Genomic DNA, 24,614 nt, shown 5'->3' on the forward strand with positions numbered 1-24,614 from the left:
TAAGGGGGTACTACACCCCTGCGCAGATTTGTGCTTATTTTTGCATTTTTCTTTCAAATTATAGCGCATTGGGGACAAGTTTGATATGTATATTATAGGGGCAAGGACTACAACTACTGCACTGGAAATTTTATTTCAGCACAGACAACAGATATGGAGTTACAGTCAAAAATGAGGGAAAACCAATATTTGATCAATAAATCAATAACTACTTGCTTTGAGTTGCTGAATTTTCAGTACAGTAGTTGTAGTCCTTGCCCCTATAATATACATATCTTACTTGTCACCAATGCGCTTATAATTTTGAGAAAAAATGCAAAAATAGGCAAAAATTTGGCCAGGGGTGTAGTACCCCCTTAAAGGAAAGGGCACAGGAATGTTATTTTACAAAGTGAAACCTTTCATTAAATTTATTTTATTCAAATGTGCACTTAATTAAATGTTGTTTTACACACGGCAGGCATGGCTAGGCAATCAGTGTACGTGCATTGATACTTGTACTTAAATGTTCTGCTGAAGCATGTGTGGTGCTAAAAAAATCTGTTCAGTGATAGGCTAATGTTCTGTAAAAAATGTGCATTAGTTTCCCCAATCCTTTGGTTGTGTGTTGTGGCATCGTTGGAGTTCAGGGAGTTAGTTATTAGTAGATTAGAGTATGTCGTCAAGTATGCAATCTTATGTCAACGTACTTATATAAGGTCAGTTTTCTTAATACAAATTGAAATGCTAGAGTGATGGAATCGGTGGAATTGCAGGCACTACGAAATAGAGCCTGTGACTCATTGTGAATTTTGGCACTTTATTTTAGAGTTTTTAAAATTATAAATAAGAATTTTAAAATAATTTGGTTTATTAATGCATAAACACTGCATGAATTTGCATAATTGATTGCCCGGTGGGTTAGTGGTGTTTGTGTTATATCATGCATCAGTGGTTAAAGATGATGGTTTTAATGAATTTATTTCTGATAGAATGATGAAAACTTGAAGGGAAAGGATGAATCAAGAAGAGGCTGGAAATCAACATTGTCATTGATTTTTTGTGCCTTTATTAATTTTGTGGTTGGTGTAATGACAAAGTGTATGTGCTATTGGGTAGCTGAAGGCCATTGCATATATATTGATTTATACATATACGAGGAAACCTCGTACACCTATGATCTGTGATTTTGTGTTATGATATGTCATATGAAAATTGTAAAAATTATTTCAAGTGTCAATATAAATTATGATAAATATATTGTTGATAGACCTGTTATTGTTTTATTTCGTTATTGTTATTATTTTATGCAAAACATTGCTATGCATGAGAAATCTTGTGGTTCTGCATGCTTTGCAGTTGGAAGATGAGGATGACTATTATCATTATTATCAGTAATAGCACTTTATAATTATATGATTATCATAATCATTAGTATTATCATTACAATTATTGTTACTATTATATAGAAATTGCAGTTAATTATGGAGTGAGGTCAAAAATGGAATGTGGCCAACAAATGACTTATTCTGATCAAATATTTCACATTTGCATGCCACATGTAGGCCTAAAGCATAGAAATGATAAAAAATTAACATTGTCTAAAATAAGGTGCAACATGTGAGTATTCATCAGACATTTGACCTTTTTAATTTTTCTATGTTATTCTTGCAGCAAATCACATCCTGTCATCAGACATTTACACAATAAATACACTCAGCTCATTATGAGTAAGGAAGGAAGAATGATTAACCCAGGTCATAATCAATAAAACTGGGCTCCTTAATAAGTCTGTTCATATTTTGCATACAACGTGGTAACAAGGCTTAGAACAAAAATTACATACTTTTAAAATATAATTAAAGAAAATTCCATAAAATTCATGGAATTTTCTTTAATTATATCTTAAAATTATGTAATTGTAAAAACCAAATGAGAAAGAGCAAACAATATTAATTGAATCTTGCTCTTCTCTCTTTCTCATTTGGTTTTTAATCTTTTTGTATGACTTTCAGCTGGTCAGGCATTCTTAAACAATTAAGTTTTCTCTTGGTCAATTGATTTGTTTTTTCACTCAATTACTCATTATTTATACATCTGCAGCAGTCAGCATGCACTGACCTTTCTGTGATTTTAAAATAAGCAAAATTGAAGAAAGCTGTAGCCAAAATAAAAATATTCACTCACACATATGGATATATATTTTGTATTGATAGGTGTTTAATGTAGGCAATAATAACAGTCTTAAGTCATATGATATTATATGAAATTAGCAATATGTGATCCGGTCAAGCAAAGTGTTGCCAAAGTGGTTTTTGAGTTATGACTATGAGCATTTAACATCCTTAATGTTCTTTAAATTTGTTTTTATACCCAATGTTTGCAACTTCCACTACAATACGGAATTAGGTAGCCTACATCGCAAGTGCTTCATTGTATTTAAAAAGGTAAAATCAGACTAGCTACAAATTTTTAACTCAAGAAGATATTAATTAAACATATTTTGAAATGTGAATTAAACACCCACTAAACTGTCCAGAATTTATAGAATTGTGAAAAATTAATCCAACGAAAATATCCCACTTAACAGTACTATTGCATTTGCATACAGTGTAGGCCTTCATGTAAATGCTAAAACATTATCTTCATTATATTCCCATCCCAACATGTGGAGAATATTGCATTGATTCTTGTCACTAATTACGCCAACATGTTATGCATGTAAATTATGGCATTAAAATGCAAAGCAAGTAAATGAGGTTAAGCCTTGTGATGTATATCTTCTCTATTACTTGTACATCTAGGTTTCAGCATTGATTGGCAAGTCGTCTGTAGCATGCTAATGTATCATAGCTATGTTCATTACGAGGTGTGAGACTTGTGTTAATGTACAAATGGAATTCACATATTGAATGTTAAGAGTCAGTCAGTTTATACAGATTCAAGTAACACGCTTCAGCTTATTTGATACTTTTTCTATACAAAATATGAAAAATTACACCTGTTTATGAACAATGCCATGAGTCAGCTTTGAAACAGGGAATTATGATTATACAGATTTAGAGATACACAGTTTGTTCCTTTAAAAATATATCTTGTGATTCAACTCCTTTATTTTTGTTTTTAGTAGCTACAAATACTTCATTGCCATGGTAACTGTTTTTCCTCAAGTGAACCAAAAGCCACCATCTTCTACTTATCAATATATTTCCACAGGCAAAATCAAAGAATTCCTCATCATTATTGATTTTTACACTGAAAAACTCATCAACTTGGATTTGTGTTTTCTCTGGGGATATGATTAGTATGTATTTTTACTTTGCTAAAAATAAAAAGATAAAGAAATACCAATTAGCTTTTGCTAAATCCTGCTGGCAAGTGAGTATTACATTATTCTGATCTTCAAACACTTCCAAGATTATGATTGTAATTCTTTTTATTTTTTGTTCTCTCTACCAAAATATCTTCTGAGGATATCATAATGATGAAAATCATAATGTAATATGAGGCTGAAGGGTCATATGTTATCCACCTCTGGCTAGGGGCATGATGAAGGGATGATTCTTTATCTGTCCACAACAACTGACATCCTTAACTAGATTCTCATTTTCTTTCATATCTAGAATTTCATGGCTTATATTTCATGGTGTAAATGTGAAAATGTTCCCAGCAGGTACATGGATGTAAATACTCTCAATCTTCTTTCTATCTGCCATCTTTGTCATGTGCCTGCAGGAATCTTAACCCTCTTACTGCAACACTTCCAGACAACATAGGGAAAAGTTAGTGGGAAAAAAATCAGTATTTTTTTAATTTTTATGCTCATTTTTATTTTCACATGACAAATGCAATAAAAATATTAATTCAATTAGTATTGCTTTATATTACCAAAATATTTAACATTTCACAAAGAAAAATCATGAAGATTAGCAACTTTCATATTTCTTAAAAGATAAAACATACTGCCATTGTGCCATTCACAATATTATAAAGATATCGTATTTTGTTATGTGGAGGAACTAGCTGAAGGAAAGACAGTTAAAAGATGGCAATGGTTTCAAGCTTGGAATAGTTAGACAGTTAGGATGTAAACAACTTGAAATTGGAAGTTCAAGATGTACAACTTTCACCATTTTTGTGTTTACTGTTATAGTTTTTACTTGCTGTAATATGTGTCTAGCATACCTAAAATTGGAAGAGTTTCATAGACAACATTAATGTAATAGGACAAATATTGAACAGTACATTATAACCTCCTTGAAGGCCCACGCAAGTACATTAAATAAAATAAAGAGGAAAGCAAGGTATTCAATCACACACACAAGAAAAGGAACGTCAGGATGATGAGAGTGATTACATTACCCCATTTTACAAATGGCATAATTCAAATGTATTACCCAGAGAGGAGCTCATACAGCACACATGCATCATGATGTTTGGCGACTCAATATCCACCTCAATCAATGTGTGAAAACTCAATGCCTTGTGGATTTCTCACACCATTCCAACATAGCTTGGTGTGTCAGTGGATCTATTTTTTCTAAAGATTAGTTTCACTCTCACAAGACAAAAAGACTTTTCCCTAATGTCTTGTGATTCCCACGTTTGATTTCCACGTATATCACATATTAAAGAAAATCACACAATTTGAAAAAATAAGCAATTGTCAGTAGATCTATTTTTTCTAAAGATAAGTTTCACTCTCACAAGACAAAAAGACTTTGCCTAATAAATGTCTTGTGATTCCCACGTTTGATTTCCGTGTATATCGAGCATTAAGTAAAATCGTACAATTTGAAAATATACATAGTTTTTTAATCGGATTATATATTTTTTCGAAAGATCAGTTTCAATCTCACAAAATCATCCCTTAATGTTGTGTGATAGGTTTAATAAAAAAATTCACACACAGGCCTATATTAAAAAATACATAACATAAAATAAAAAATCTTCAAAAATGCAAATGGGATAAATGAGCTTTCAGGACAAGTGCTAAAGTGCTAATGCAATAGTTAAACGTTAGACTAATTTGCAGACATTAGTCCAGATTATATGCTAATTGATTGTAGTTCTGATTTGTTTAAAGCTTAATGCACGTCTCTAGTATTAGTAATTAATTAATGCATTAGTGCCTCTGTGAAAGAAAGCGTGCTTCCTATCAAATGTTGGAAAATTGTGCAAAATTTTGGAAGTTACAAATTGTTATTAGTTCAAAAAAATCTGTTTGCAAATTTTGTAATGTTAAACTGATGTGAAAATAAACATTTGCTATAAGTAATGTATGCATTGACACAGTCACATGATCCACTCATACATCAACTATCCATATCAATATTTTTGAATTGTAGGGTAAGTCAACACTTCACCCGAATTCATTTGCATCATCTAAGCTGATGATCACCAAAGTGAACTGGTTTTCAGCTAATGTCTGCCAGTCACTTTAATAGCATGGTCTACTCAAGTGGAAAGGGCTGTCAACATGACATATTTGAATCTAGTTTAGTTTCAGATTGGTGTAGATTTCATTTATCAGTATATCATCCACACCCCAATGCTATTTACTGTAACCAAACCAGATCAGGAGGTATGATCTACATGTACTTAGTGTATCAACATGATGCATTTTTAAACACAGTGTATCCATATGAGTGAAGATGTGATTCACATTATCCATCCACAGAGCTTGTTTTGCTGAAATGCGTATAATTCAGATTTAAATATTAAGATCAAACTAGATTCTAAATGTATAGTACATATTTCCTCTGAGTCTAGCTCCTCATATCGATATTGCCAAATTGTAGGCTAAGTCAACATCTCATGGTAACCAAATATCGTGAGTGGCACCCCTAAGCTGTCATCAAGTCGGAATCATACTAGCCATTTACGTAATTAACATGATGTATGTCTCTCAGATATGTTCAATATACAGTCAAATGCTTTTACAGAAAGCGGAGAAGTATTAAGATATAGCGGGTGTGGAGATTATTTTGAGAGTACTTTTAGAATGATTAGGTTGTTTTCTCATCTTGATAATGTAGTAGAGTTTGTCTAGCGTAGTATGCTCATAGTAACATTATACTAAATTGTCTGCACACAGTAGTAAAAATTGTTTTATTGTCTGTCTGAAATGTTTGAGTTTGAAATGACAAACCCATTTAGATGAGAGAGTGTGTACACGATATAAAATAATGTAGCTAAGATGCAATTTTGTTAGGATGTAGTTTTTAAAAATTAAACATGATTTCTCAGCAAGGATGGTCTGTATGCCCTTCCCTACTTGTATTCATACAGATAAAATGTGACAGATGACTGCCTTTATAACAAGTTTTTTGCCCATTCACATCAGTTGCCTAATATTAGCATAAAAAACAGGGCTGTAGAAAGGAGGATAGCTTGGGAGACCATGTCCCCCTCCCCCACCTTTCGATAATTTTTCTTAATACATGTAGCTGTGTTACAATTTTGGTGTATGTGATTTTGGCTGCCCCATATATTGATGCTGCCTCACATATTTCAACCTTGCTACGACATTGTCAGTGAGTGTCAGATAATAACTTGTTAGCTTTTCAAAAATAAGCCTTTTAACTCATGTACTTGGTCCAGTCTCTCCAAAAAATTAGAAGTGATAAACATTTTATGAAGAGCTGAATCACAATATCACTATGTGTTGACATATTATACTTGCTTCATATTCACTGGTATACAAGTGAAGACAGCCTGTGCATCTTTCATTCATTTGGAAGCAGTTTTGACTGAGCACTCATCAACACTGTCTGCTGATCTGTCTCCCTGATGACCCTTTTGTGCACAAGTGCTCAACCTGTGATAAAAGAAGAGCTAATACAAACACTCAGCACATCTGCAAATTGTATTGTCACTGAGCTATCTCTCACTGTCAGTTCATAAAGTCAACATAAAGTTTTCAAAAGAAGGCTCAGTCTTGAAATATTTAAGGGGTGCATCTGCAATCCACAGTGACAATATGATTACGAACCTTTCCGTGCAAACAAAGTTAAAGCGCCCTCACTTGTGGCTATGTATTATTCAAAGTCAACATAAATAGTTATTTGACGGTAAGGAAACTTCCTTTTAGGAAATTGAAGTGGGTTATAGTGGGTACACAATGAGTGCAAGTAAGGGACATGGAAGTGGTAAAATTGGAAATACCTGTTTACAATTGTTTACAATCACTTCCTTGACATCTGAATATTTTCTTTAGGAAGGTGGACTAACCTATTAATTTGAAATGCTTTTGCCACCTTTTGTAGCAGTTCAAAAGTTAATGTAAACTTTCCCAAAAGAAGCTTACCCAAAGAATGTGGGAATTGGTGGTGCATCTGTAGTGCAAGCTGAATAATTTGATGTAAATGTTTATCTAGAAAAGAATTTTCTTTTCTTTGTGATAGGTGTCAAGAAGAGGAGCTTACTACATGTACCAGGTACTCTGACAGGAATATGTACCTTGTAGGGTAAGGAGGGCAGAGCAATGCAAGGCAAGATGCTTTGTAACTATTCAGAATTGAAAGTATCTATAAATATATCCTTTTCTTGTGTGTGACCTTTCGAAGGCAATTTTTGCCACCTTTTCAACATTGTACCTGGTGATTTCCTTAGTATTGTCATGCATAATTGCAAGGATTTCTCACCTTTTACCAATGTACTTTTATTGCTGTTTTTCTTCCTTTTCATGTTATTTTCTCACTCTGGAGTGACATTATTTACTTTCATGGTGTTGCTGCTCTATTGAGATGTACCAGCAGTGTAGAATCTTGGACTGTCTGTCACAAAATGGCCGGGACTAACTTGAGTCATCTACTATGATCTACAGTCTGTCCACTTAAGAAGTACAAACCAAATCTGTGGCATCGGGATCGATGCTTTGTGTCACACGCACTGCGTATTAAAAAACGTGATGCGTAAAGAGTGTGGTGCGCTCGGCAAGTACAAATTGCGCAGCAGTTGGCGCGCCAAAGAAGTATTTACATATGCATTGCACTGAAATAATTATTCTCATACCTCCAGGTTCCGAGGTCTATTTACTTTGTACTTCTATGTGGACAGACTGTACTAAAATGTTGCCTCATATTCTTGATTAACTTTATGGCATAAAATGTCACAGAGAAGTACATAATTTAATATAAAGAAAAATAAGCAGAAAATATGTTGGAAAGTGTGGACACCTCTCCTTTAGACACAAAAGGTAGAAACATGGGTGACTGACACTGATACGTCCTCAATTGAATAGGGCTATGCCATTGTTTGTAAGCCCATAGGGTACAGTAGTTTTACCAAGTTGTGCCATTTTCTTTGCATGCACTGTACAAATATTTATTGTACAATAAAAAATACGGATTTGTATGAATTTGTAAAAGAAAAATAGCTAAAAGTTGACAAAAGCTTATTATGTACTGTATTCCTGGTATATCTCAAAAACTAAAAAAAGTTAGGCCTACAGGCGAGAAAACCTTTTTCTGAACAACTTCACATTTATCAAATTCTAACCTGTTCTAACCCCAAATGTAAAATTGTAAATCATAGCCTACATGTACATATAATACTGTCATAAATAACCTTTGGTTTGAAACTTCTACATTGTAGACCTTTATAATAATACATTGCACAAATGGCAGTATGTAGATCAGCAGGAAAGAAGTAATTTGACTGTTTTATAATCATATTTGCTTTCCATAAAATATAAAATGGAAATAAAAGTATTTCAAAGGAAAACAAGTCAAGTTTCTCCCATTAAAAAATTAAGCCAACCAAAGTGACTTGAACATATTCATAATAGTCCCACATCAAGTAGGCCTATGTATATCAAAATGCACATTTATGCTTTACTTTTTTTGTGTGTTTGTAGTAAATATACTACACCAGGCACAAAAAAGAAACTCGTCAGTTATATTCATCCTTGCTGTTCAATAACGTGATAATTTTGGATTATTCTGAAATAAACATTTTGTTAATTGGACTTTTCTTTCTCATTTGACACCCTGTTCGTGAACATTGAGCAAGAATGGACCAAGATATGCGCCTCCAAACTCTCAAACCCCAAAATGAAAAGTTGCTATTTTAACGATTCAATTGTGCCTGTAACACTGTGTGCTTTATTGATTGACCCGTGGTGCTTGTGTGCAATACCACGATGCGTTCCCATTGAAAATCGTTGAAAATGCAACTTTTGATTTTGGGGTTTGAGGCTTTGAGGCGCATATCTTGGTCAATTCTTGTTGCGTTTTTCACTTAACAGGGTGTCAAATGAGAAAGCAAAGTCCAATTAACAAAATGTATATTTCAGAATAATCCAAAATTATCAAGTTATTGAACAGCAAGGATGAATATAACTGACGCAGTTTCTTTTGTGCCTGGTGTATATTTAAGAAATAAAGGGTAATGCATGATCCTTTACGAAAATAATGTGTCCGAGGCAGTAAAAGCGTAAATAATGGGTGAGGCGCAGCCGAACCCATTATTTAAACGATTTTACTGCCGAGGACACATTATTTGCATGTAAAGGATAATGCTGCACCCTTTATTTCTATTCTATTACCACAAAATAGTGCGATTTAAAGAGAAAATATCACATTTTTGCCCAAAATTTTCAAGTTGTTTACCTCAAGGTGTAGCGCCTACACGTAGCCAAAGCGTATGCACATTCCAATAACACAACCTAAGGCTTATGAAACTTGATGTTGAGTTTAGCGTCCCATTTTTTTCAGCTCGTAATGAGGCAACTATTTCATTATTCATTATTCATTATTTTCCAGATTTCATTATATTCATAATAAACGGCCTTTTTCTCAATGCAATGCTTATTATGCGCTTCTGTTCATTCTATTTGGGTATCTTGGGTCCCAATATAATGTCAGTAACACACATTAACATTCATAAAAATATATCTTGCTTTTTGTTTTTCCAAACTTTAAATCAAGTCTCCGATTTCCACTGACCTCTCCGTATACATTTGAGGATGGGGAAAATGGGGGGTGACTCATTTATATAATAACAAAATCATGCAGAACATTTAATATGAAATAATTATTATCGTCACCAATTTGTTAAAAATATACATGTCTTTCAATAGTATCTTCTAGTTAAATTATTTACAACATAAATCCATCTGGTGAACATAGGCGTAGATCCGGGGGGGGGGATAAATCCCCCCAATATTCTGCTAGGGGGATGGTCCATACAATCACCCCCCCCAATGTTGAAGCTGTGAGTTTCTGACGAAATTAACCTCATATTTGGCCATTTTAACCTAAAAAAAACCTTTGTTACATTTTTTACCATATTTCACCAATTTAGCTTCAATATGCCCAAAAATTTGCTGCTTAAGAAAATTTTCCAACCCCCCCATGTCAAAAAAGAAATCTATGCCACTGCTGGTGAAAACATTTGGTCAGGTTCGGTTCAAATTTAGTCTACCCTGGTATATCCCAAAGGTATAATTGAAATAATTGGATAGAGCAAGGGTCAAACATTGGTATATTTTCAATGCTCAAATATTTAGATGAATTCTTCTAATAGTTTTTGAAGGCTTAAAATACAAAAGAAAGGGGTTTCAAAAATTTTCAGAACAAATTTTCTTGCTGGTTTAGTAGCAATTTGCACAATAATGAATTATTTTCAGATTTTACATCTCAAACGCGGCACAAAATTCATAACGCGGGCGGCGGACGCTAAACTCAGAATCAAGTTTCAAGTGCCTAACATTCCATTCTTCCCTAAAGCAGGTATGCGCACAAACACACCCTGGCATTCCATTCTCCCCTACATAAGCAGGTGTGTTGTGCGCTTTGCTAAAGGCCATGATGATATAGGCCTCACTGAACATAAAGTTCGTTGCCCTTGACACTTTATCGCTAATTAATGGTCTGTCACGTGACGCGTTCCAACAAATCACAGTGCGCGATTCATGAATAATGGGTCGTGGGGGTAATAGAATATTACATAGTAATAATATATGGTGGATACATAGGCCCTACATGGTTGGAACATAGCTAGTCCCTTCCAATTTTGATAGTTTATGGTTGGGATAAATTCAATTCGCATGGTTCAATTACAGGTGAAGCAACAAGCCGACAGTATAAGTTCAGTCTGATTCAATAGATTATTTTGTTGTTACCAAAATCAGACTGTGGTGCCTACTACTCCAGTGACCTGCAGACATGTAGAAGTGCATTGGCCAGGTTGTGATTACAAATTATGATTTGGCTCTGGAGAAAATAATATTTCACATACATATGATTGGAAACTGTCATGTTATATTGTGAAAATTTGGCATCAGAAATAGGTGAGATAAAATGACAAAAGCAGACCTTCATTTTCGTAACCTTTGTATGTTACATCATTTAAGAATTTGTGATCAATCAGTGTATGGATTTGACCAATTTTCCAAGGATTTGTTGATCTGGTGAGATTCCTGAGAATGTCACAGATCTTCCCACAGATCTGTGAGTTGTCAGCAGAGTGTTTGAGTATACAGACACAAAAGGGCTCAGAGGCTACTAAATTTAAGGGATGCCATCCGGATATGACGGGACAGAGATATGGGAAGAGGTCCGATTTTAGATGCAGGAGGAAAACCGGAGAACCCGGAGAAAACCTGCGAGGACGAGTAACCAAACTCACATGTGGCACCGCGGGGAATTGAACCCCAGCCACAGCGGTGAGAAGGGATGTGAGAAGACCCTACACTAACCCGCCCTCAGATGATTCAGTTTCACCAAGTGGTGTTCTTTTGCTCAATTATTAAAGGACCACAGGCTTGAGCCAGACATTGCGCTGCGTGAAGGCATTACAATAATTGTGAGTGTGTGTGTCATTGGAGAGAAGATGGATAAATGTGAAAATTAGAGAGATTATTTTACATTTTGGTAAACTGCCCGTGCCAAAAGCCACATGCATGATCAACATGAAACCTATTTCAGCCTTATATTTTTCAATATCGGCGAGACAAATATGAAGCTTATTTCTGTGTTCATCCAAAGCCTCTGTTTCATGGTGAAAAATGTACTGATCAGCATGCTGTTGAAAGAACCATTTTATTTATTTTTTGATTAGAAATGTTTTGTTTTTGTTTATTGGTGTGTTTTTTTGTGTGTGTTTTTTTTGGACTGGTTGACTTTAATACAATAATGAGACAGGATATGTAATGCAACCACTGACTGAACCACTGTCTGGCCACAAGCACCTATCAGACCTCATAATCGTATTCTACATGTAAAGCAATAGGCCTTAATAAGCAGTTATGGTCCCATATATCTCCAGGATCTGATCTCATCATGCCCCCAAAAGCTAAGGTCAATTGTTAAGACCATGGGAATAGAGGGTACTTGGGGTTACCATGGAAGTTGCCGACTCATCCTATGTATCCAGCGGGCCTACATGGCATCATATTTACTCTCATGATGTATCTATTGCCAAAAATGCAATGTAACAAGAAGTGTCTTTGTGTGATGTTGTTTTCATATGAAATTAATACATGGTAAACCCGATATAGCCAATTAACCGAAAAGCACGTCGGATGACAGCTTTCACCTTTTTTGCTGCTTACAAGGTTTAGCGCAATACCCCCAAAACAAAGTTCCACACATTTGACAGTAACACGTTATATAAATATTTATGCGGATATGATCAATCGTTTCCTAATATTAGATTTTTTCTAAATCTCCTCTAGTGCATATTGATATGTAGGCCTATGTTAATGAATTAAGTTTTGTAATTGAGATTACCATGGTTACCACCTTTTGATTGTGAGAGATTTGTCAACAAGGTGTTTCTAGATAAGGTTTCTTACTTTATTATGGCAGGGACACAATATACAGATACTAGACTGTCCCTGTTTATAGTGTGGGTTAATATATGCAGTGTTTAGTAACTTACTCCAACAGTTGAAACCTTAGTACTTGAATGTCAGATCCCTTGAAGCCAGATTTTCATTTTATCATAATTAACAGTTTCCTTTGCCTACACAGCATAGTGTAGCATTCGTAGAATTTCATATTTCCCCAGCATGAATTGTCAGGTTTCCAAAAATAATACATGTTTACGTGTGAAGCACAAACATTGATTATGATGCCATTTTTGGTCAAAAGGAGCTCATAAATATACATTATTTTGACCAACGTGACTCCAGCTCTTGCCATTTTTTGGTGCTTTCTTTGCAATTTTGTAAGTATAAAATTTGTCTGGCTTTACAGGAGAGAGATAGTGGTTAAGTGAACTCTAGTATTGCCAGGAAACTCATTTGTATGTGTGTGTTGCTTGTGTGATTGTAATAGGAAGGGCAGGCATTCCTTTATTTGGAAACAGTGGTTTTCTTTTCCTGTGACCATCTGTAAATGACTAGAATGGAAGATAACAGAGGGCATAGAAGAATACCCCATTGTATTGCAATTCTTTTGTAGTGCTGTAATCTTGTAGTTTTCTAGTGATGCTTTCTTTAGCATGTTTAAAATGATTAATTGGGACTTTCAATGGTCTGACAGGTATGCAAAATTGAAAGCAAATCCACTAAAGATGGTTTTGAAAAAATTCAAAAGAGTCCATAGATGCTAATTTTAGAATTGTCAGGATAATCAATTTTCACGATCCAGGGTTCACATTTTAGAAATCCAGCATGCAGCACCCTTGCCCAAAATATAAAATCCTGGTGTTGACAGTGTTTGTGATCTGTAAATGTGAACAGTGAACTCAGTCTGTAGGAAGAGGCACAGTTACCCAACTATTAACCCATAAACAATAGGGCCCATAACAAACCTGTAAGCCAGTATTGTGTAGTAAGCAGGTAAGGTCTTGTTTTGATCCTTCTGAATGTCATCCTGAGTTGTATAGTATGAGTTCTAGTAGCTTGAGGTTACCAATTTCTGTTTATCAACCATACTCACACATCTATCGTCATCCAAGACTTTTTCTCCGTCACTTATTTTAATGGTTACACACGTTTATAGGGTGTTAGTTATGGCAGGTAGTGTACAACGCAATCCAACGTATCTCATGGGAAGACATAATGACCATCTTCTCTAATGAAACTCTTTAAGCCTCAAGTCTATTTACCATGCTATGAGTGATCACCCTTGATTTAACCTACTGTCATTCTACAAGTTGACTTTTTATTCTGAAATTAGAGTTGTTAGTTTTGCATAAAGATGTACATGTAGTGACAAACGTCACATTGAAATATACTCCAAATATTACGTCATAATGTTCTGTCTTTGATGCCACCTTAAGGTATTAAACTAATATTTGAAGTTTGTATTCAACTTGCTCAAAGAGATTATTAAATAAAGTAAGTATTTATGTCAATATTGTCTTAAAGAAGTGTACTTCAATATATATTTTTATAAATGGGCATTCAATCTAATAAGTCATCTTTGGGGTCATACCCAATATTATAGTGAATGGAGCATAGCATATTTTGTGCTGCTTACCAGGGATCCTATTAGGTTGCAGGGCTGTGTTAAATTGCGTTTCAAGAATTAGTTACAAGATTTTTCCTCCGAGGGTGTTGGATTTCATATGTCATACTGCATAATATTCATGCAGTGTGGGAGAAAAAGACTGCAAAGGACAGTGACTGCATTTTGTGCAATGTTTCACTTGGAGAAAGACGTTATTTTGATGTTAACTTTGATGAGATGAGGTCTTAAAACATTCATCAAGAGATGCTTGAAGATTGTCTTGAACAATTTGATGACAGTATGCATATTAAAGTTGCCATCTAAATGATATTGTGGACTTGTATATGAATGGAGGCATGGTGACTGCCTTGTTGTGCACCATATTTAGTGTTGCAGAAGTCATGTTCATACGGTCAGACTTAAGTCACTTAATACCGGTAATAAGTCACTATTACCGGTAATATGTCGCTTATTACCGTTAATAACTCATTTATGTCCGACCATTTGAACACAACTTAACATTATTGTGGAAAAACATTGGATGTTTAGCTTCAAATTAGTTTGATCACCTCTTCAGCAGCACAACTGTATTGGTTTAGTTCTTCAGGAAGGAATTACATGGAAGATTCCCTACAGCACAATCTTTGATTTTACAATCTTTGATTGTATTTTGAAAGTAAACAGGACTGTGTAATTCATTGTTTTGAATTGTCTTTATGATCATATTTATCTCTTTATCAGTTGTTTAGATCCTTTACCACCAGAATAATCTGATAATAAAAGCAGGAAGTACTGATCATGCTATTCTGTCAAAGTCCAACCTACGTACTAGCTAGTCACAAATCATATTGACTATTGACCTGTACAAATAAAAGAATTATGTTGATAATATATCACAGAATTGAAAGAAAATAGTAGTGAGTAGGCTGTAGCTGTTTTGAATGTCAATGTTGTGGATTTCGGCCAACAGGAAATATGACAGTGTTCGTGATTATTAATAACCTAGGAGACTAAGAAATGCAGAAATTTTTTATCATTTTTTGGGCGAAAATTCGCATTTGTTTTCAAACCACTCGTGAGCTTTGAGACAAACTTTTTTTTTTGGCCATATCTGATTTACTGTGTGTAATTTATGTGGATGGTAGGAAGAGTAGATTCACTATACGTAACCGGAGGAACACGAACACCAAATGGCATTTTGTGACATCATTTGGTGACCTGTGCACTGGTAAAATCTTTCCATGACTGCACTGGTCCTCATGCAGTGCCTTCAGTGGATATGTTAACACATGTATTGGTCTACAAGTGGCCAACTGGGGATTGAACCCAAGCCAATGATGCACCAGAGGCAAGCAATTTGCTCTCTTAGAGCAATGTGATGTTAGTTTCCCTTAGCACTGTCTAGAAGTAACAGGCTTGTAAAAGCAAGACCTTTAATTTAATTGCTTGTCCAGGAGACTGCACTACATGAAGTAAATCTGATTAATTGTAATGGAGATGTAATGAGCTAGAAAAATCTAGATGTACCATGATAGTTTGCAACCTAAGTCAACCTCTGGTAATAGTATGGTCAAGTAAAAAAAATGTAAATAAGGAAACGGCACAGGCTTGCTTACTTTTCTTATTTTCTACTTCTCTTGCGGCTCACAAACAGTCACCAAATAAGTATCATGTATGATGTTGTTATTTGCCACGAGAAGACAGCATATCTGGATGTGATTCAAGGTGGTTTTTCTTTATTCTTTGTACATCTAAAACACTGAATAAATAACCAAATTTATCAAAAATGGTAAACTTCACTTTCTGAACTGGCTATATGAGTGACACAATGTCCAGGACAAGGGGAACAATAGTGAATTTCCCTTGAATATGAAGAGAAAGAAACGAAAGGAAAATGAAATAACATACCATACTATGAAAAGGAGTTGAAAAGGAAACAGTTGACTTAACTTTAAAAAGATACAGAATGAATTGTGTGGGTGATTTCATTTTGATGGAACATAAAAAAATTATAAGTTATATTTTAAATACAATATAAATCTGCTATTCGTGAAATTAAAAACCTTGCAAAATGCAAAATAAGGTAGTTTAAAAGTTTCCAATGGCATAGAATCAGGCTGTATATAGCCCTACCAGGACAAGGTGTTGCAGCAAGTTTGATGAGATTTTCAATGTACATGTATAGGCTATACTGTAAAAGGTCAAGACTTTTTACAGTCTTCACTTTCACTAAAAAAGTGAAAAATTTAAAATTGATTTAGGCCCTGCTTGACAAATTACCCGGTTTGTTGGATAACGTCACATTATTGATGTGAAGAATGATGTCAATGCTTTGATGTCATACAGAGGACTGGAATATTTTCAAGTGAACATTCTTTGTATCAGTTGAAGTACATAATCATCTTCATGTATGTGACTTTAATGTCAAGTGTGTCTGGGAGGAATATTGATAGGAACATGTGATCAGTGCAGCTGATAACGAGCCAAGCTGTGATGTCATAGAGCTACAGCTGCAATAATAATGTTACGGAATTTGAAAATACAGCTATCACGGCTATGGAAGGCAGGGCAGAATAAGTGAATTTACACAGGTACAAATACACCTGTACATACAACCCCGGGATACTACCCAGCATATCCTGAAGCACCCACTCCACCCCCACCCCACCCCACCCCGCAATCCACACGTACACACACCCTTTCATTCAATACAATTACAGCCGCATACCATGCCATCTAGTCAATCTTATAATAAAATTGCATGGTTATTTTTTTTCAAACATGATTTTTGCCATATTTTTAATGTTAACACATTTCCGGAGCCACTGGCCATTACTAATATTATTTCACCATTTTGAGTAAAGAATAAGAAAATTAAAATTTGATGGAAATCGTACAGTATGGCTTTAAATCCAAGTAATTTCCCCTATTGCTATGGGCTTTTTGATGACCCAAATACCTCCAGCACTCAGGGTAGGGGTCAATTCATTGTGAGCACTCAACCAAATTGTTACTATGGTCATAGGTTTGCCTGTACCTTTCCATAAGGTATTTAAGTTTTTGTGTGAATGTCACCACTTGGTTGTGTTGGTGGTTCCTATTCTGTGAATACAACAAAAGAAAGGAATGTGATATACTAGCCCCTATATTTTTGGTTGCAAAATCCTGGCATAGCTTGTATTTCAGTCACTTGAAAAATTGTCCATGTTGCAAGATAGGCTACATGTTGCATTGTTTATAGATCCTGCAACGTTATCATTTATGTCAAATTTTGAAGTCTTTTATTTCAGAGATTCCTAAAATAAAGCATAATAAGATAAAAAGGTCCAAATCATAAAAAAAATTGTAGTGAATTATATACTTTCTTTTTTTGGACTGCAATCACCCAAAGTGATGCTGCTTTACTGAGAACTTTTTCAGTGCTGAGGGGACCGTGACTGAGGCTCTCTCTTCCGGCTGTGGGCGTACCTTGAGGATTAGCTGTAGCCATACACTGCAAAAAAGATATGCTTTAGCATGCTCATTTAGGGCTCTGACTGCTCTCTGTTAATCAAAAAATAAGAATTAAGATATTGCATAACACTTTCTTTTAAAATTGGTCTATTTTCCAAACTTGCTTTTTCCAGCAGTTTTGTTAGCTCTTGGTGGCAGTCTTTTGGACTTTCAGAGTCTTCTTGTTCCATTTAAAATTGCTCTTGGAAGTGCTACCTCCCATTGTTTATGTGATATTACAAATTGAACAGCATTCATCCTAAACACCTAAAAATTTAATAAGATGTTGCATAACATTTTCGTTTAAAATTGGTCTATTTTCAAAACTTGCTTTTTCCAGCAATTTTGGTAGCTCTTGGTGGCAGTCTTTTGGACTTTTAGAGTCTTCTTGTTCCATTTAAAATTGCTGTTGGAAGTGCTACCTCCCATTGTTTATGTGATATTACAAATTGAACAGCATGCACCCTAAACACCTAGAAATGTAGTAAAAGGAGAAAACAAAGCAATGAACTGAGTTCACCTCACTTAAGAAAAAGTTTACTAGTATTTAGAATGATCAAGCAGCAAAACATGTTGCTTGATTGTACAATATTCTTAAGGGCTTTCCGGTATTTTACAAATTGCAGGGCATTGAGAGAGACATCAACTCAGTCTCTCATATGCCCCATAGAAGAAACTTAGTGCATTATGCAAACAGGTTCACCCCAAATAACTCCTTGCTTCATTCGGTGACGAAAATCAGCAGAGCATTGTGAGGAATCCATTGATACCTTTGGGTTTAAACAGATACACCACACATTTTTGCTAAATATGTATATTTTTAGTTGTGTGTATGCATCAGTAGATATGCGCATACATGTATGTGGGTGAGACTGTTTTGCCTTCCAGCTACAGGTATTATCTTGTTTCTACAATTTATGATATCAACAAATACAATCTGGATAAAAATGAAAGTGAATCTATGTGTCATTTATTCTGCAAAATTAATGTATCTTGTTGAATGGCAGTGCTGAAACGAGTAATATAATATGCCATTGTGTTCAGAAAAGGGTGTTAAATGTTCCAATCCTCTTCAGCTTGATAAAGAAAGTACTAATGATATGATCACAAATTTTTCTTTTACTCCATCACATTTTTACTCTTGGTGAGTCAATGACCTCAACCTGTTGGGGAACTGTTTCATGTGTGTGTAGCATCTTAAACATATGCGTTTATGTCGGTATCAAACACTCGCAATTTGAAGCTGCACCGCAATGAAATGCACACCAAGCACAGACATCACTAACTCATCGAGAGTAAAAAATACTATTTTTGTACAAGGAAAACAATCATCTTCCCTTTGTGGTAAGAAAGTTGGTCTGGAGTCCCAGAGGTCCCATGTTCAAGTCCTGGACAAGGATAATTTATTTCCTTTGCCAGCATTCATACCTTTTGTATTATAGAAAAATTGTTTCATTTGTGTACATCGTGGAACATTCAACTACGCTTGTTACTCCGCGACTAATCCATTAATCACGCTAATACACAGCGTACAACGCTACTCTCTACGCGTCCATATTAGCGAGGTTATCTGCGTACAACAGCTTACTACACACAGCCGCGCAAAGAGTATGTTCCACGATGTACACATATTAAATCATTTTTCTATAGTAACTGATCATTGACAAAGTACAGGTAACTGTTAATATATTCACTTATTATGAAATGAAGTAGGTCAATCTGTGCATGAATAAATAGTGTACTTCATTAGTCAATCTGTGAATATGCAATCATATGTAACTAAGTACCATCAATCATGTTTACAATACCCTTCCAGGTGTAAATATGTACCTTTGAGGGTGTGCAGTTTGATATTTGGCAGGTTACCGAAAACCTTTTGTATGTGACATTTAACACACTTTTGGTATACAAAGGGCGTTATCACAGTTTCCAATATTTTCTACACCAGTTTTCTATTCAAATTATTTTGCTTATTGATAACACCCCATGACAGTTCTTGCTAATGTCCCGATCAGTCATTTCCGAGTTTCCAGTAGGGAATGGAGAGAATTCAGATTGCATTCTGAGTCAACGAAAGTGCACAAATTCTGTGGGTTTTTTTAGTTTTACTGCAAAACACACTTTTTAATTTAAATTTAAAAAAAAATCACAATAATGAATCAAACACAGATATTAATTACATAAAAAGGTGACAGCAAACTTAGAATTGATTGTGTGCAGGACCTAATGTGTGTGTTTCTAGTTCTGTGTTATAAGTATTATTTAACAGTCTCGGAAATATGAAGAGATTTTTGGCACACCCTAGTTGTCCCAAAATAAAAGTATTCATGTACCTGCATAACAGCCAATTCTGAATAGTGTATTTGGAGCTGAGAATATGTCTAGATCATAATAATGAATATGTGTGGGTAACACTATATGAAACCCATAGATCAGATGATAAACCATGCGATCAAAAATGGATGCAGAGCTTGTCACCAATACCGTGAAAAATATGTTTCTTTGTGTGGTTTACTTTTTTGCTAGCCAATTATTTCAAATAACTAAGCATGTTTTTACATTTGCCAATTTGGAGTTGTTTGCTTAAACCTCTATTATATAAATATGTTCATGGTGTGATTGGTGCAATGCCCCAAGTTTTTAAAGTCTGACAAGTTTGAAATATTAGAGCATCAAATAATTGTTGTTCACACTTATTTCATCAGTTTGCTTGTGTATATTAGCTGTCACATTGTTTCCCTACCTTATTTTTCATCTCTAGTCTCCAAAGAAGTGTCCTATTTACTCAATGCATATTTTTCTTTATATGACTTACAGCTTCAAGTTTCTCGAGCTGGAGTTATGTCATAACAAATTTCCTCGTACAAATAGACCTAGATATAGTAATATTGTTCATACAATAGTTTCATATTATTTCTGTATTGTTTTGTCATTGCAGAACCAAGATGCATCGTGTATATACAATCATCTTTTTCACATCGTTTGTGTGCTACTTTGGGGTAATGACAGAATTTCTTGTACCGTCAGAGCCATTTCATAAAGGAGGTAAGAGTCGGTGGTCTTCTTGTCTTTTCTCTTCTCTTCTCTTCTCTTCTTTTCTCTTCTTTTCTCGTTTCTTCTCTTCTCTTCTCTTCTCTTCTCTTCTCTTCTCTTCTTCTCTTCCTTCCTTCCCTTCCTTCCCTTCCTTCCCTTCCTTCCCTTCCTTCCTTCCCTTCCCTTCCCGTCCCGTCCGTCCGTCCGTCCCTCCCGTCCGTCCCCCGTCCCGTCACTTCCCTGTCCCGTCACTTTCCTGTCACTTTCTTTTTCTTTCTTTCTTTTCTTTCTTCTATTCCTTCAAATGAAATATGCATCCATGGCAAAATGATTTGTTTCAAGATGGAAGCATTGCAGCCAATGCTTTTGCATCGAGAACCGTGTAATTTATAAATAGCATAAATGTGTAGTATAAAGTTGCACACATCACTTCTTTGCTCTGATTATAAAAGGAAATAGATATGGACACTGTATGATGATAAATGTTCATGTCTGCAACAACTGGGGAAAGGTTGGTGGTTGATGAGGTTTAGTTTAGAGTATTACTGGTTAATGTGCTCAGTAGAAACAGATCGGTTCGGAGTCATGTGGTGTGGACACCCGGCATCTGTGATCCACCTCATGAGGTAGACCATGCAGTGTAGCACCCGGTATTTCTGCTGGTAGAAACACAGTGGTTAATGGTTGCTGGGTGTTGTCCGGGGTGTTGTACTTCCTTTATGTACATTTATGTATCCCACTGTGATCTTGAAAGCAGATTGGGAGTCAGGAAAACACAAGTACTTTCAGTACACACCACAACCCTTATTTTAAGCATCAGCAGAAATATGATGTTTGTTGATGAATCAAATTGTTGGTACCAGGTAATACCGGATAAAAATACAGAGTACTAAGTCATGCAATTTTTTAAAGGCCAAATTAAGTGTCAAATCCTAAAATGTTTATGTGCTGGGTTCTTGCTATGAATTTGGTTTATGGGTAGATGTGGGTATATATGGCATTTCACATGCAATTTAAAGAGTATTATAACATTGTGCAGTTTTGAAGAAAAGAATGAACTGCCTTAATATCCAAATAATAAAGGTGGAACAAATGGTTCAATGTATAAATAATCACAATCTGGTCCATTGAGGCAAAATAAAGGAGACATTTGTGAACATTGAGTTACTATGGTTATTACCTTACAAACATTATGCTATCTTATATTGAAAACACCAAAGGTCTAGCATACTTAGTTCTAAAGTTTCGTGATGTGTATTTTCTTATGTATTTTATTGTTTTTTACTCCATATTTTTGCCTTTATCTCAGTTTCAATTTTGCCGCCTTTGGCCTCCATGGACCAGATTGTGTTACATATAATGAAATGCTGGTTTTGAAAGCAAAGATAAAAGAAATATTAGATGCAAACTCAAGTTTCATTTAGTCTATTTATGGTTTAGTTTAGTTGTGAAACCATACTAAATAAATGACAGCATTAATGCACTTTCAACAGAATCGTGTACAGGGTAGTACAGTATTATTTGTACAAGAATGATTAATGTTGAGTTTTCTTACTGGATAAGTTTCCAATGTATATAACCTGCTAGTTGCAGCATTTCTTTCAAAATCACTGATGCAAAGAAAACTTTTCTCAAGTTCAAATTCAGATTTATTTAGAAGTCTACAAAACCAATATTAGACTTACGTGTCATACTGACAATCCTATCACTACAAAGCATGGTAACAATAAAGAAACTTTGTTTGTTTAATTTTGTTATTTTATGTGTTGTTGTTATTACAGGTTTCGGAGCAGAAGATTATGAGTTGCCAAACACAACAGAGAACACAGAGATGAAATACAGAATATTACACAGAGTAGGGGATGTATTCTATATAGGCGGAAAGGGGTCGTTTTATAGAATAGATCCTCATAGCTCTTCATGTAAACTTGCAGTAAGTAGCTTGTTGTATAATGTTAAAACCCTGGGTTTTGGTTTGGTTGGAGATGTGCAGCTGGAATTCTGAAGATTGGACCTAAAAATATACCATGATTGATGAAAAGGAGATAAAATAAACTAATGTTTTGGACTTTTTCATAATTTCTGTTCACAATTGAACTTAATTTAAACTATTTAGGGCATTTTGTGCAAAGTTTTCTGTAAAAAAATATAGAAAATTTATCCTCATTTGATAAATTATAGTTGGAAACAGAACCCCTTCAATTTTCTGAAATGTTGTTACCCATAACTGAACCTGACAATGCTGCCAGCGTTCCACACAGAACATCAGCAGACACTACATCTCACTTGTTGACCATTGCCCGGGACCATTGCTTTGTTCCTTATTTTTACCCTTCCCTTTCTACCCTTCCTATTGATGTTTTTGCTTGCTCTATCCCTTCTCTCTCACTTTCTTTCCCCACCCCCTCCCCCTCTCTTTCCTCTGCCTCTTTCTCCTCCACTCTCTCTTGTCTTTATTCAGCCCCAAGCTATTGTCTCATTTTCTCTACATACATTACAATTCAAGCCCCTCTGCTATTATATTAATTTATTTTCCTCTTTATGCTTTTCCTATTGTTATGTACCAATCAATCAACAAAGGTTTGATTGTATTTTGTATTATTTCAGTACCCAAAGATAGAAATAGGGACGTGTGCAGCGAGTGGTGGTGCGTTACCATGTGCAGATGTGGCACCTATTAATGCAACTGTAAGTAGTTGTTAAATTTCTTTAACAATCTGCAGCTTTCTTATACAGAATGGTCGACTGCAGATCCGTCGGATAACGCTTTTTCAATGGGAAATGAACTTTGCTTTTTGGATGATGTCACGATGAGGTTAGCATTTATTCCGTATTGAAAAGCGTGTTCCGACGGATCTGCACTCGACCAGCCTCTATAATATCATAGTTTTGGTAATGGCAAGTACTAAGAATTTAAATTTCTTTTATACAAAGGTGATAATGTGTGCATGCTACTTGGTTGTATTAACCCCATGAAAACTACCTGCCGATTGGTCAAAAAGAAGTTTTCATTATCAATTGGACCAATCAGCAACATTGTTAGAATAATTTCACCACACAAGAAAATTGGGATGAATTATTTGCAAAGCTCCATTCTGATTGGTGATTAAAGTGAAAATATCATGTAATTGACCAATCAGAGGTCATGTTAGATCAGCAGGTAGTGCTCAGGGGGGTATAAAAAGGCAATAATAGAAATTGCAGGGTGTCTCATACAAATCTCTGTTTTATCCAATTCTGAAACATGGTAAATTAGTGATTGACACCCACAAGTTTCTATTATGTCTTTTCAGATGTCATGAGAATTCTAATATTATTTCAGCTTGAATGTAGAAATCTCCTGCTGCCAAAAATAATAATAGCAATAAGAATGAAAGGTACAAATTGTAAAATTTGGCTTGTAAACTGAAAGTATGGCTAGTTAAAAGTTCAAATTGTAATTTTATTTTATAGTTGTCTAGTACCAAACTACAATTGAAAGTTTTCTTTTTCTGTGGTATAAAACAAGTTTTAGAGTACTGTCATGCAGTTTTGCTCGTGTAATATCGAGAGCCTTTATATGTGTTTAATCACCCGTAGCAAATGATACTAAAATCAGCGTAATTATCCCTACACAATCTTATTATGTATTCTTGACAAAAATGGCACTGCTTTTCACAGGCTCAGCACCTTTTGTGTAAAGTAAAATAGTAAGAGTTTCATCAG

General features: G+C 35.0%; 1 protein-coding gene across 2 annotated transcripts in view; it reads left to right on the forward strand.

The window, feature by feature from the left end:
• Positions 1–24,614, forward strand: part of LOC140158499 (semaphorin-2A-like) — an 89,198-nt gene that overhangs the window by 38,323 nt on the left and 26,261 nt on the right. For both annotated transcript variants that reach the window (XM_072181599.1, XM_072181598.1), the window contains 3 exons: positions 20,815–20,921; positions 22,691–22,842; positions 23,517–23,597. In XM_072181599.1, the coding sequence (XP_072037700.1) occupies positions 20,822–20,921; positions 22,691–22,842; positions 23,517–23,597 (333 nt within the window). In that variant the 5' untranslated portion in view covers positions 20,815–20,821. The remainder of the gene's footprint in view (positions 1–20,814; positions 20,922–22,690; positions 22,843–23,516; positions 23,598–24,614) is intronic.

This window comes from Amphiura filiformis, chromosome 8 (genome assembly GCF_039555335.1).
Source record: "Amphiura filiformis chromosome 8, Afil_fr2py, whole genome shotgun sequence".
NCBI lineage: Eukaryota > Metazoa > Echinodermata > Ophiuroidea > Amphilepidida > Amphiuridae > Amphiura > Amphiura filiformis.